The 14,793-nt window shown below is 39.2% G+C and overlaps 2 protein-coding genes across 3 annotated transcripts in view; one reads left to right on the forward strand and one right to left on the reverse strand.

The window, feature by feature from the left end:
- Positions 1-14,793, reverse strand: part of Cd96 (CD96 molecule) — a 90,541-nt gene that overhangs the window by 42,177 nt on the left and 33,571 nt on the right. For both annotated transcript variants that reach the window (XM_027935965.3, XM_027935964.3), the window contains 2 exons: positions 14,129-14,184; positions 651-741 (listed from right to left, as the gene is read on the reverse strand). In XM_027935965.3, coding sequence (XP_027791766.1) covers positions 651-741; positions 14,129-14,184 — 147 coding nt within the window. The remainder of the gene's footprint in view (positions 1-650; positions 742-14,128; positions 14,185-14,793) is intronic.
- Zbed2 (zinc finger BED-type containing 2) lies at positions 6,231-8,961 on the forward strand. Its single transcript, XM_071615761.1, is given in 4 exon segments — positions 6,231-6,288; positions 7,075-7,619; positions 8,283-8,328; positions 8,331-8,961. Coding segments are annotated over 4 exon segments (681 nt in total). The 3' UTR covers positions 8,363-8,961.

Here is a 14,793-nt window from a genome sequence, read left to right on the forward strand (position 1 = left end):
TTGTCCAGGCAGGGGATGTCTGAGATTGTTTTGACAGTGGCTGTCATGGTTACCACTTATGAAAAATACAGTTTTGTGCTGAGCTTGTCTCAGTGTGTGTTTCTGCCCCAGGAACTTTTAACCCTCCTGGTGAACATGTTCTTTGTTAAGGATCCAGTTCCTTTATATATACTTCCTCCAGAGTCCACAGCCCCAAACTTTGCCCCAGATCCTCACAAAATAAGTAGAAATTATTTAATTGATTTAAAGCAGTAGTGCTAAGTAAATTGAACATCTTGTATTGAAATAAGAAAGAAATGGAAGAACAGGTAGCAATGTTACAAAAGCCGAGAACTTATTAGTAATAACTACATGTTGAAGTAAGTGTTTTTGCCCTCATGTAAGACATTTGCTTTCACTAACACTTAAATAAAACAGTGCTTGTATGTGGTTTGATGGAGCCAATTGTGTTTCCTTCATTCTGGGAAATGTTACCTTCCACCCCATGGGAGAGTCAGATGCAGCATCAGAAAATGGCATCTGATGGGTAAGACAATGATTTTCCTTTAGTGAAAATTATTTTTAAATGCCAAGATAACTTGGGCAATGAAAATTTCTGATGTTTTATTTCTTTCTTTTTAAAACCCATTTCCATTGATTTCCTTCTTTACCTTCTTCTTCACCTTGAAGAAACCTTCCATCTATAAACCATGTGAGGCTTGCTTTGGGAAACACATTCTTTAGTGAGCAGGTAAATGTTTTCTAGGACAGACATAAAGAAGATTATTTGCAAATTCAGAAGAAATTGGTACTCCTTACACATTCACCAATGTTCACACAAGACAATTTGGCAAAACACGATTTTCTCTCTTTTTAACTGGGCAACCTATTTCTGAGATAGATTGTATTAAAATGTTTACTATACATATTGCTGTACTTTATTGCCTACAGAGATGTTATACATTTAGGGCTAGGACACTAGGTCAATTTAAGAATCTAGGACTACACTAATGTTACCTGTCTAGTTTATGGGTTTTGGAAAAGGGAAATCATAACTTTGTGTAGGCAGAGTAATCTAGTACTAAATAAAAACTACAGAATAGAAGAAATAAAGGTATATCAGGCAAAGGCCAGAAAAGAAAATTGTTAGATTAAAATGGAGGAGAGATGCACACATTCTGTTTTCCAAACAATGTAAAAGATTATTTGTAGCAACAACTACAGAAACCATTAATATAATTATACCACTTTTGACTTGTAAAGAATTTTTCTAATTATTGTTATTTTTTACTTTTTGTCTTGATTCTTTGCCTTATTATTGCCATTTGAAAGATGGGAAAAATCAAGTCATCAAGAGGCTAAAGGAAGTGGAAAACAGTTAATGGGCACTATTGAAGAACTATGTCACCTCAATATCAGTCCAAGGTGTTTCCTGGTAAAACATGTCATATCCAAATAAGAAAAAAAGGGGAAGAACAGATAGTTATGTTACAAAAACATGGAGCTTAGATGCTAGGTTAGTTGACTTTATTTTTGACACTGTTCTTTGTGGATAATACTTTTTCTATATCTCGGTGAAAATATTCAGTGATGTTTATTGAATCCCTATTGTTTTATCTGATTCCATAAAAAATTATAATTCCACTTATAATTAAACTTGAAGGATATGGAAACAACAACCCCAGGGAGAAAAGGTGGACAGTGGGTCCCAGGGAGAGAAGGAAAATAATGAACTCTGAACTTTTACAATTTCCTGTTCTACAACTATTTTCCTGACTGCCCAACTGACACATTCTGCTATGATTAAGTCTCTAATGATTAAGTCACACTGCACATTCTACTATGATTAACTCTCACTAAACTCTATAAAAATGAGACCTCTACTATAACCAGTTGCCATTTTCTCCCCTGAAAATGTGCCATTCTGCTGCTTAATAAAGAAAGACTTGCTGATCCATAAAGGTCTGTCCCCATTTCGGTTATTTTTGCTTTCAAACCTGTTTGCTAAACAAGAGATGTGTATATTTTATATATGCCTGGCCCAGGTTCTTAGTGCCCAAATATTCACAATTGAAAAATATAATAGTTAACCAGTAAAGAACAATTAACTGCTGGGTGATGTTTGCTGTGCCACTCTATAAACTGGTGACTCCCAAAGAATTGGAAACTACAGAGCTGAGAAACTCTAATGAAGGGTGTTAGGGAACATTTTCCTGATGGGATTCCATTGAGGTGCAGCTTACCATCCCTCAGTACATCACTATCGAATCCCCAGGAAACAAGCAAACTTTCAAAGGGGGTTACGTATCACCTAGACGACAGTGTCTGGCAACTCATTCAACACGTGTTTTTTCAAGGCAATGGGGACAGTTATGTATGTGGCAGTTATGTAGAAAATATGAAATTTTATCTTCTAAAAAGTAAAACCAGATCTCTGAAAATACACTCATTATTAACTAAAGAGAATTCAGTTCATTTCATCCAATAAAATGCCAAAAATGGATTTTTATTTCCAGTTAGTCCGTAAAGGAGTAGAGAAACATAGGGAATGAAATTCTAAAAAAAAAAATGTTGTAAAGGTTTATATTAGGTTCAATGTGTTAACCATTCTCATGATTCATTTCTTCCATCTTCAGTTAACCCACAAAAAGATGATGATACAGTAATATCAGGAACAAGTGGGGGTTTCATTATTTTACAAAGGCAGTGGGCTCACTGAACAGATCTCTTATCAACTTCCAAAAACAGATGAAAAGATCTGACTCTTACAGGGGCTTGGGTTGTGGCTCAGTGGTAGAGCACTTGCCTTTCACATGTGAGGCACTGGATTTGATCCTCAGCACCACATACAAATAAATAAATGAAATAAAGATATTGTGTCCATCTACAACTAAAAATTTTTTTTTGCTTTGATTCATGTTTCTGAAACTACTGAGATTTCAAATATTCTATATGACCTCCAGACTCTGTGTTCCAAGATTTGGTTTAGGTTCTTGTTCTAAAACTCTTCCTGATCTCTGAAACTGAAAAGTCAGAGACCAAAGTGGTTCAACAGAGGCCAAATGCCCTAGGAAATTTCAAATATATGTGTTTGTAGAGCAAGCAGAACTGTCTTTAGTAGGGAACTTCCATTTGTCTTCAACGAGTAAGAACATGCTAAATCTGAAAATATATGAAGTAAATATGCATAAGAATGTACATGCACACACATACTCATACACACATGTGTTCTGTGGCTGAGAAGTAAAAATCCCTTCACTAACTTATTATGTACCTATTGCATTGAGAGATGAGTCATATAATTTTTCAATGCATGATTCTAACTATATATGGAATAAGTGAGCACTAGTACAAAGAATTATGTAGCAAATTCCCACCAAGTATTTGGACAGTTATACAGGAGTACAGAAAAGAGTGAAATCTGTGAATTACTTAGAAAACAAAGTCACATTTTTGTGGACAGGGAAAGTATGGGCCTGGATTCTATTGGTGGTCTTTGTTGTAAAGTAGTGGGGAGTTCCCCCACATAGACAGGTAGAGTGGGTTCCCTAGTAGAACATCTTGAGGACCATATGTGAGTCAGGGATGTTGCCCCAGAAGCCAGGAGGAGCTGGTATATGATTAGAGGATGATGAGATTGAGATGCAAAAAAAAAAAAAAAAACTGAGTTCACATCTGACTGTAAGATTGATCATTTCCATAGCCATGCTTGTAGTTCAAAGGGAAATTAGCTCCACCTCCTCCATGTTGTATTTAACCCCGGCTCTGTGGTCTTTCACTAGAAAACACCTCCACTTCCTTGAGTGTGCACCCCTCATTAATTATTTAAGGAATGTTTATTTAAAACTAATAATATAAAGTTGATTTAACTGAAACGTCCCTAAATTCTCTACCATCCTCCTCAAGACTGACCAGGCCAAGAAAGGAATAACTCAGATGTCTTCATGATTTGTAGGGTCATCATGAGCTTGTGACTACTTGTAAAATCAACAGATTGCCAACCACCAGATTTTACAACTTCCCCTTCGAGGCTACCATCAATCACTTCCTACCTTAAATTACCCTTCTGAAGATGAAAGGAACCTGAAATGCAAGCTGAGTTAGGATGTCCTTTAGGACACCAGTTCACCATCTTCATGAATTGGCTGGTTTATGGAATCAACCTTCTTCCTTGCTCTGTTATGGTCTGATTTAAAAATGCTGATCTGAGTTAATCAATAATTAATGTTATAGATTATAGATTAAAAAACATAGATCAATAAAATAGGAAGTATAGCCATAGTGATTCCATCTTTATGGTTCCCATGTGAAACTATCATATTAACTGTTTCTGAGAAATGAAAATGAAAGCTGTCTTCTGCTGCAAGTTATTTTTCTGAACCGTGTACCCCACAAAATGTGCTCAACCCAGGATACGGTGGTCTTGTGGTATTCATGGCTTTGAAGTAGACTTTCACCCCTGCTAAACACCTGCTTGAACCCAGGATGTGGTTGTTTGAGTTGTTTTGCTAACTGATTTTTCAGCTTCTGGAGTCTGCTTGCTTGCTACCTGGAAAATTCTATAAGATGTGGTTTTCTTCCTTAAATATTGGAACTACAGATAGCTTGGCACGCTTCTGTCAGAAGGCCATTTGGGCATGGCAGAAGTGTCCCTGGTAATATAATAGAGCTCCCTAATTTGTTTTAAATTTGTACTTCGAGTGTTTTCTGAGTGTCTTCATGCAACACAACAACTGGTTCTTGATTCACTAAGCATCTTTCAAGCAGTGAGTAAAAGGACTTGGATTTGTAACATTTCCTCATTTCCACAGATTAAATACTGTGACTATTTAAATTAACCCCATTTACCTTGCCAACGTTTGGACAGCACCTTTCCCAAAGATCTTTTCATCAGATCATTTTGAAAACATTTAGCTTTTTATTATACAAAGAGATTATTTTTGTCTCTTAAAGTTTTCCTATTTGTTTACCAATTCTTCATTTCAATTTGGAATCTTTCTTCCACCCCTTTTTCCCCACTGGAAATTTAACTTGTAGTCCTTACATGTTTTGGGCTATGCTTTTTCTATCTTTTTTTCTACAATGCAAATTTTATTTTATTTTTTTATGGACATCCTAAACATATTCTTATCTCCTCTTGGTAGATCTTCCTTCCCAAATTTAAAATAAATGTGTGTGTGTGTGTGTGTGTATGTATACACACACACACACACACACACACATATATATATATATATATATATATATATATATATATATATATATATACTTAAATGTGTATTTTTGCCTAAGTGGTGGTGACTATTCCTTTATTTCTGAGAGTAGAAGCCAGAAGCATTGTAGTTTTTCCAAGTCTAGTTACATAATACAATAAAAAACATTCCAAACTCTATTTCCCAACTTGCCATACTTCTTTGAATTTTAGGGTTTTTTTTTTTTTTTTCACTTAATCTTCCCTGTTCAGCAGGTTCTTTAACTTTTCTACTGACTGCATTTATAACAGCCATAGGTGTCAAACCCAAAGTCAAAACTCATGATCTGAAAATTGGACAAAATATTTGGAATCACAGGTTCTTGAGATATGTGGGTTTTGGCCCAAATTTCACCCTCACTCTTTTGCCTTAAATCTATTTCTTTGCTTGAGAGGTCACATAATCTCCTCATGGGGAAATTGAACTAAAAGTTGTAGGTGCTTGACAATCTGTTTTGCTGCATGGCATTTGCTGGATACAGCTTTTGTGGTGGTAGAGGGGAGGAGAAAGGTTTGCCTTTGTGTCTAATTGCTGCAGAGAAACCTTATGAACAGAGACACACCCACTTGAAAACAGAACTCTCCTGGAAGTGGGAGGAAACCAGAATTGGAGGTGTCTTCCTCCTGGGGTTAAGAGCCAGCTAACAACCACCCAGGTGTTCTGGAACACATTCACTGGGCACCAGAGAGATCAGGAGCAAGTTCAGAGCCTTCCTGGTTTGTAAGTACCCACTGTGTCTTGGGGTGGGGGGGGGATTTCCTAACTCTTCAGGGTTGTAAAGCTTGATGAAAAAAACAAAAAATAAAAAACCCCTCTAATTTAAGAAATAACACATGAGAGAGAAATCAAACTGTTTTTTTCAAAATGCAATATTATTGTGTTTAAAATGCAAGGTAATTTCCATGTATTTATTTATCTCTAAAATGTGGTAGATAAGCCAAGCATCTGGAGGAAGGTGCTTCAGGAAGGTTTTATTAGCTGTTGACTTGGAAGGTGATCATGGTAGGGAAAGGGGAGTATGGTGAGCTGCCTGCTGAGGAAAACCAGGCAACACCAGGTTTGTGAGGATGTGCCCCACCCTTTCTCTGTGTGCCAGCCCCTCTTGCTAAAAGCAGGGAGGCCTGCTGGTAAGATTTCTTAGAATCTCAGCCTCAGAGGAACCTCTCTAGGGACAACTGACCTCACATTGGGAACTTGTTTATGCAGATCCTGGCAGGCCTTGCAGCATCTGGACTGCTTACTGAAACAGCTTAGAAAGGGAGTCTCTCTCTTTCATGATCATCTGTGTTTGCTTTTCCCTACCAAAGAAGAGCCAGTGAGGCCCCAGCCCTCGAAGTCCTGAACAGCCTGAATCCTGAGGCTATTCCTCTTCCAAAACACATTCTGTAACTAACAAGGAACACAGAAACAGCATGGAGAAGAATAAAGAGAAAAACTTAAAAATTTCAATATGCAAAAACGCCTGTTTTGATGGGTGATGTGGTGAACACTGAGTTCACTTAAAAGCATTATATTGGTTGGGCAGTGAATATCTTTGTTACAGGAAATAATATGTTTTGTCTTCCTGGCCTATTCAAGGAGGGATCAGCAAGTATTTGGGGCGTGGAAGAAATGTACTCATAGACCCTTTTGCCTGAATCTGACTCAAATTTTCCAGTGAAGCAGAAAGGAGGAAATATCACATCCCCAGGTGTGCCTAGCCTTTGACCATTATTGTGAGTCCCCAAGAGTTACCCTAGTCCCTTCCCCAATACGCATTCCAGCTTATAGCTTGACTAAAGACGTTTTGTACATGTCTAGGCACATCTGAAGACAGTGGAAGGAGACACGATGAGTTGAGAAGCGGTGGAAGAGGAGGCAACCAGGATTCAGGTAAAAGGAGACTTGGAGATGAAGAAGGAGGAGGAGATCTGTGAGGCCGGAGAGCTTGGTCCGTTTGTGAGTACTGTGCCCACCCTGATACCCCACAACAAGGGGATCCGGATTTCTGAAGCATGGGAGTATTTCCACCTGGCCCCTGCTTGTGCTGCTCACCATCCCAACCAGTATGCCACCTGCTGCCTGTGTGGCAGGCAGGTGAGCTGTGGTTCTGGGGTTAATGTGGGCACCACCGCTCTTTGGAAGCATCTGAAAAGCATGCACAGGGAGGAGCTGGAGAAGAGTGGCCACTGCCAGGCGGGGCAGCGCCAGGACCCACGGCCCCCAGGGCCCCAGCTCCCCGTGTGCATCGAGGGAGACTGGGGCAGGTTCCTGGAGCAGGCCAGCACCCTGGCTTTGTGGGGCAGCCAGAGGGAAAAGGAGGTGCTTAGGAGGGAGAGGGCTGTGGAGAGACGTGAGCACGCCTTGGAGGAGGTGGAAAGGGCGATCCTGGAGATGAAGCTGTTGTGGTATGACCTAATCAATATAAAATATAGACAAACAATTTAAAGATGTCTGTAGCATGATAATAAGTATGTGTAAAAACCTATAGGTTAACTATAGTCATAAAGAAGCATTAATATAGGTTAAGTTACAGGACAGAGATAGCTGCATAAGACAAGTATAAGGTTAAGAACTGTTATAGGATTGCGTAAGTAAAGCATAACCGAAGTGACTCTATTTTACTGCTTCTGTAAAAAAAAAAAAAAGTAAAATACCGTTACAAGGACTGTTTCTGAGAAATAGAAACAAAAAAGCTGTCTTCTTGAAAAAGTTATTTTTCTGTACTTTGTACCCCACAAAATGTGCTCCCTGCAAGATATGGTGGTCTCAGTGATCTTTATGGCTTTGAAGTAGATTCTCGCCCCCTGCTCAAACCCAAGATGTGGTTGTCCGACTCTGCTCTGCTAACTGCTTTTTATCCAGCTCTGTAGTCTGCTTGCTTGCTACCAGGAAAATTCCATGAGATATAATCTTCCCCCTTAAATATTCAAGCCACAGGCCAGTCGGGTGCTATTCTCCCACAGAGGTTGAGTCTCTCAGGGGAATCAGTCCCTGGCTAGGTAATAAAGCTCTCTTTTGTTTGAATTCAGACTTTGAGTGGTTTCTGAGCATCTCCCTATAACACAGTGCAAGGTGAAGGCTGAGAAGGAGGCAGGCCAACGTGGAGAGAAGGACCTGCGATGGCTGCACATCCTTTCCATTTTCTTTAAATCGTGTTTAGGGGAATCTCTTTTGAAAATTCTGACTTCTCCATTTTAGTTCCAGCTCAAACATGAAGCGTGGTTTAGTGGCATTTCTGTTTTTAAGAAAAACAGTACATAGTGTGATTCATCTCAACAGGTCTGAGTGGACCAAATGCCTATCTATAGGGTTCCTAGTGTTTGCTGACCCTTGGCAAAAACCTCAAAATGTATTAACTAAAGATAAAAGTAGTTTTGCGACCATGTACTTGTGAGTTGTTTCAGGGCAGGATGTAGTAGACTGTCAGTATTGTTTAGTAAAAATAACTGGATTTATGCCCTGCACTTGTTTTCAGTGGAGCAAAGTTGGGACAGTTGAGGCTGGGCAGGGAGCTGGAAAGTCCACCTGAGCAGCTCACCTCAGAGACGGTAGGAGAGCAAAACCAGACTCCCTGGAAGGGGGCTGTTTGCACACATCCTGTTGGTGACTTTACAGCTGATTCTGTGTGATCCCCAGTGGAAGGACAAAGGCTCCAGCCCAAGCCCTCTGGACACTTGCAGTGCATCTCTTTCTCCAGTGGTTATGTGTTTTGTCATCTGCTTAGATTAAAGCTGCTTCATTAGTATTACCTGTCAGCTTCCTGTGAGTTTTTTCCCAACAATTTGACACTTCAACTAATTAATCTGTAATTAGCACAGAGAAAAGCAAACACTTTTCAATTCAATTGGTTGAAGCATAATAAAGAATATAAAAGTTTACTCCCAAATATTTTTAAAAAATAATCTAAAGTCATATTAAGACCTATTAATGGAGGAGGGGTTACTGAAGAAGAGACAAAAGAACCTCAGAATGAAGATGGAGTAAGAAAGGAGACATAAAGAACAGCCATAAGAAAAGAAAAGGGACCCAGAAGAAATGTGAAGATGGGAAAGACAGACCTTACTGCATAAAGAGAAAAGAAATCACAATTGTCTCGTCCAGGGAAGGACAGAGAATATTTTCTTAAATCCTAAGGTCAATTTTAGTAAGTTGCTTTTGTTCTGTGCCCACAGATCAGTCATTCATTCAATAAGTAGGTTTTAGATTTTATTTGTATCTCTGAAATACTAACTACAGGGCAATCTATTGTTCTCTGATTTTTAAAATGACTATCCATCTTTGAATGTTCAGAGATACTTTTAAAAAAGGGAGCCTGACAGTCCATTGGGAGAGAAAAATCTCCTGCATTCTTAAGGATATTAAATGTTAACTGAATAAAATCAAACTGGAGACCACTCTGGGCTTTGTGCTGGAGTTGACTTTTGTTTTGGAAAATTCCTCTAGCACTTTTTCTTCTTTTTCTTTTAAATATGTGAGAGTGGAGACTGAGAGAACCAGGGAAGACAAGACAAGATGAAAACAGGGTCCCACTATCTCACTGATACACCAACCTCCTTGAAAGCTAATGAGATGCTGGTATAAAACTGGACTCTTCTTCCTCCAGTCCTCACCTACAAGGCTCACTCTTCCTGCTTTCTAGACTTGTTGGGAGGCTAGCAGTGAGACCTGTCTCCCCTGTGAGCTCTTTGTGGAACAAACAGAAGTCCAAACACCAGCCTTGAGAAAAACCCAGGCTATACTGCAGTCCTACAATTCTCTTTCTAGAAAACTGCTGTGATTAAGGATTTCACTGCCCATGTGCTTTCCCCATGAGGGCACAGTGCCCCTTTTAAGGCCCTCCTCTTCTGTGCTCAAAGTTTAGGTGCTCACCAAGGCAAATGGTGATGGCTTCTGGGAGTCATGACCCTGACATTTGAAGTCAGAGCATTTTTAGTGCCACAAAATATGCCCAACAAAAAGAGGCTGTCATACTTAATCTCTTAAAAACAAAATCCAAAATCATACATTTGGAATGAGATTTAAGAAAATCAAGGAATCTACAGGGGTTCAAGCTTTGCAAAACCAAATAAATACAAAATGCTACCATAGCTGGTCTGTTAATGTCTTCATCTAACCACAGCACAGTTTTTAAATTTGTGGTGTTGATAAGCAAGTGGCATGAGGTTAAGGGGATACCATATACTGGGTGCATTGTGTTGACCCCTACAAAAGCAATTTACCTGAAGCCCTACCCAGCTTAGGTCAATGGGCTCTGTTATATTCCTCAGCAAACAACCTGTTATCTGTAGGAGGAATGCAGCCCTAAAATGCTGATAAGAAGAACACAAGTTACCCTGTATGTGTGTGTAGGGAGGGGTGGTGGTGGCGCTTTTATGACCCTTACACAGAATAGATCCCAAAACTCAGGGAGATATGATAATTAGAACTGGTCAGCATGGTCCAAAGTGACCCTGAGTTGCCTTGGACCTTAATTGTGCACAGTGGAGACTTAAAAGTGTGCTGTAATCCTGCTATCAGTCAAAAGGACAAGGGGTGAATCTAGGAAAATTCCTGAGGACCCAAAAAGACTGGAGGGCAAGAGGAGTGTGTCTTTCTTCTCTCTGAGAAGAGTCACTCTCTTCTTTGAGAGAGTCCTCTTTTCCCTTTTCTTATCCCTTCTGAAAAACTCATGTCTGCTACTCTGAATGACATGTCTGAAATCTTCCTGGCATGATCACAAGAACTAGTGAGAAAGGATCCCTGTGGCTGCCTCAGAATCTATTGTAGATTCTTTTCCTCTTTAGGCAACGTAACTTCAGACTGTTTTTGTTTCCTATGTTTCATTTTAGATAGCTTTCTTTTAGATGTTTTCCCCTAAATTTTGTCAAGCAAAATAAATGTAGGGAGTGACAAGGACAGGACCTAGGGAGATGACTGGATTAGAGCATAAAGCAAGAGATGCATTGTGGTTTTGGAAAGCCTGAACTGTTAAATAAAGTGGGGTTTTATGTGTCTCTCTTGTGTCTTCTTATGCTCCATCAGCAGCTGTGTGCTGTGGGGCTCTTTGGCCCAGCATCTTTTGCTCTAATGCAAAAATCTGCTACATGGGGTTTGCGGGGGCTGAGGTTTGGGTAAGAGATTCCCTTCTCATTGCAGCTGCAGGAGCATAGCTGTGTGTTGTGTGGGAGTCCTGGTGAAAGAGTGGCCTCAGGAATGCACCAGGACAACCTGTCCTCAGGTGTGACACTTTCCTGGGATGTTGCTGGCATGTCCCTGTCTGAGAAAGTGTCTTTGTTAGGCTAATTTTGTGTCTTATTTATTTTAAAAGAAAAATTAAATTATTCATAAACTTTATAAGGTTAACTAAAACCATTGGAACTCAGCTCATAACTGATCAAATCCCCAGCCTAGTCCGAAACTGGTCAGCATGGTTCAAAATGACCTTGAAGTTTCCTAGATTCACCCCTTGTCCTTTTGACTGATAGCAGGATGACAGCATACTTTTAAGTCTCCACTGTGCACAAATGTTGCTTGAGCAATGAAGATGTAGGACAGACTACACATCTTCATGCGTGTGGATGTGATTAATTTCCAGAGAATGTAAAAGTTAGGAGATTACCAATACTGAATACTTTTGCTCTCCAGATGTAGATGCTTTGCATACGTTCTTTGGTTTGATCCTTCTATCACCCTTGTGAGGTTGGACTCATTGCCCCATTCACTGATGAGGAAGCTAAGGAACCCAGGTCTCAGGGACCCAAGTTAATAAGTAATAAAAGAGAATTCAGGCTTAGTTCTACCAGATCCCACGATCTATGTTCTGTTTTATTATTATTATTATCATCCCACACCATATCCTACATTCAGTCACATAATGGATTTATGAATCAATATTTACAAATGCAGAGGAAGGAATTGGTGAAAGTGTGGGTGAATGATAATAGGCAAAGACATATCCCTGAGACATCTATGTGCCATGTACTCCAGAACTGTGCATGAGTTTAATTATACTAAGAACCCTATGAAGTATTTCTTATTATTTCAATTTAGAGATTAGTAAGCTGAGGCTCATGGAGGTTATCTAGTAGGTGATTGAATTAGGACTTGACCTTAGTGCTATTTGACCCCAGAACATGATCTCCTCTTATCAGCCTCCCTAGAGGTGGACAGCTCTGCCCCTAGCTAGATGTTAGGCTTTCCAGGCCCTAATTTCTCAACTGTGAAATGATAGATGCTCTACCTATATCAGAGCACATGGAAAGCATCACGAGATAAAAGTATGTGAAAGGGCTTTGAAGAGTTAATAAGTTATTAAGGACACAGCAGTGATTATAAGAATATTAGCGTGAGGAATTACTAATGTTTGGCAAGACCTTAAAAGAGCCACAGACAAGCCATGTCCTGCAGCTGGTTATACGGAGTTGGAGAGAGATTATTCACTAATTCCCCAGGAAAGAAATTTCTCTAGTTTTCCCAGATTTAAGTGAAGCAATGGTATAGAAGAGGAAATTTTATAACTTGTGGCCTGTAAGCCACAGTCATTTTTTTATAATGGATTCTTGGACCCAATTTATGGTTTTATATCTTGAGCTTATATTACCTGTAAACATTGACACCAAGAATCTATAACAGATCCTTATAAGAAAGATACCTACCAAAATCTGTAATCATTAGATTATTTGCTGTATTTAAACTATTGAAATGAAGTCCACTAATAAATTTGGGAATTAATTAAAGCAGAAAATGATTAAACCCTTTTCAATATACTCAGGATTACAGAAGAAGTTATTTCAGAGGTTAATACATGAAATTGGCGAGAGACTTAGATGCTTAGGTAATACATTATGTATGGTCATCCGAAAACATCCTACAGAGTCAGTTATGATTTGTATGTAGCTGTCAAATTAAATGACTGATATTCAGCAGGACCACAAATCATGTTATTTAATGTTCTCAGGATGAGAAAAAATTAGAATATCAGTAGAATTTTCTCTCACACCATGTAACAGCAGATGTTTGAGAATTAATAAGAGCACTTATTTTACCTGGGGATTTGAAAAGCATGGTTGAAATCATAAGGTCACAAGACAGCTACTTAAAGCAGATATTACTAATAACAGTGAAAACAACAATTTTTACTGAACGTTTATTATATGACACAAATTATACTAAGAATTTTTCACATTAATTTTATATTTTAATTTTATAATGTTCTTAAAAAATAATAGTGAGCAGATACCATTATGAGTTACTTCATATGAATGGTGAAACTGACTAAAAGATGTGAATTAATCTGATCAAGGATACAACCAATAGCTGGGAAGTGGGTCCAGATCCCAGTGACTGGAGACTGGGAGCTACCCAGTCTTTCCTTTTTCTCCTGCCCTTCTTATTTCTAAAGAAGTAGCTATGATTTGGAGGAGGTACAGGAGACACATTTCTTCTTGTGACTGAAATAAAAGCAGTGGGAAAGCTGGTACAGAAAAATGGATTGCAACAAATTAAATGTCAGCTGAGTGAAATTCTCACTCTTAAACCAGGGTCACACTGCTCCCTCCTCTCTCTTTTTTTCCTTTTTTGGTGGTGCTGGGGATTGAACCCAGGGCTTGTGCATGCGAGGTAAGTACTCTACCAACTGAGCAATATCTCCATCCCTCCCTCAGTTTTTATTAAGGAGAAGTTTAAACAATTGGGACAATTTTCCAGGAAATTTAAGGACTAAAGAAAAGAGGTCACACCTTCTGAGAGCCCCAACTCAAAGTAAGGATCCCCATTCAGTTTGCAGAATCAGCTCAGCTTCCCTTTGTGCCCATCAGCAGTTACTTGGTTAAGGGCCCAGGAGTAAGGTCCTCTGAGGGAACGTTCCTGGCAGCTGTGCAACCCAAACACCTTGGCATGTAATACTATAGATTTTCAAAGGCTTTAATGTGACTCACCTCTCCCAGGACATTCATGGTGCTGTTTTCCACAATCATGGGGATTTCTGGTTTAGCTTAAAAGCAAATAAAACACAGTTAGCGGCACTGAATGAAATCCTACCTGGCCACCAGTGTGTGTATGTGTGTGTTGTGAGAAAGATTTGTCATCCATGAAACAATTATTAAACACCTACTGTGTGGCTGGCAAGATACTAGTGTCTAGGAAATAGACACATTATTTACATTTTTATGAAAAATATAGAAATTAGAATACACTGAGATAAGTGCAATGATTGAGAACATGTAGAACTTGAAGAAAACTTTTAAGAAAATCTTTTTTTTTTTTTTTTTTTTGGTGCTGGGAATTGAACCCAGGGCTTCGTGAATGTGAGGCAAGCATTCTTATCAACTGAGTTATATCCCCAGCTCCTAAGAAAAGCTTCTAACCCAGCCTTGGTGGTTAAGAGTTTTTTGGAAGATGCACCTTGTAACTGATACTTGAGTGATGATCAGTGTTGGATCACGTGAGACTGGGAATGTGCAGGAGTGGAAGCATAGCCAGTGGGGGAGAGAGAAGAATTCTACAAGTCCAAAGGCCAAGGGGTAAAGGGTAGAGTATCATTTTCAGGACCAAGAAGGGAGCCAGAAAAGCACTTGATACTTGTTTTGTTGCTTGGCACTAG

The sequence above is a fragment of the Marmota flaviventris genome, chromosome 8 (genome assembly GCF_047511675.1).
Source record: "Marmota flaviventris isolate mMarFla1 chromosome 8, mMarFla1.hap1, whole genome shotgun sequence".
Classification (NCBI taxonomy): Eukaryota; Metazoa; Chordata; class Mammalia; order Rodentia; family Sciuridae; genus Marmota; species Marmota flaviventris.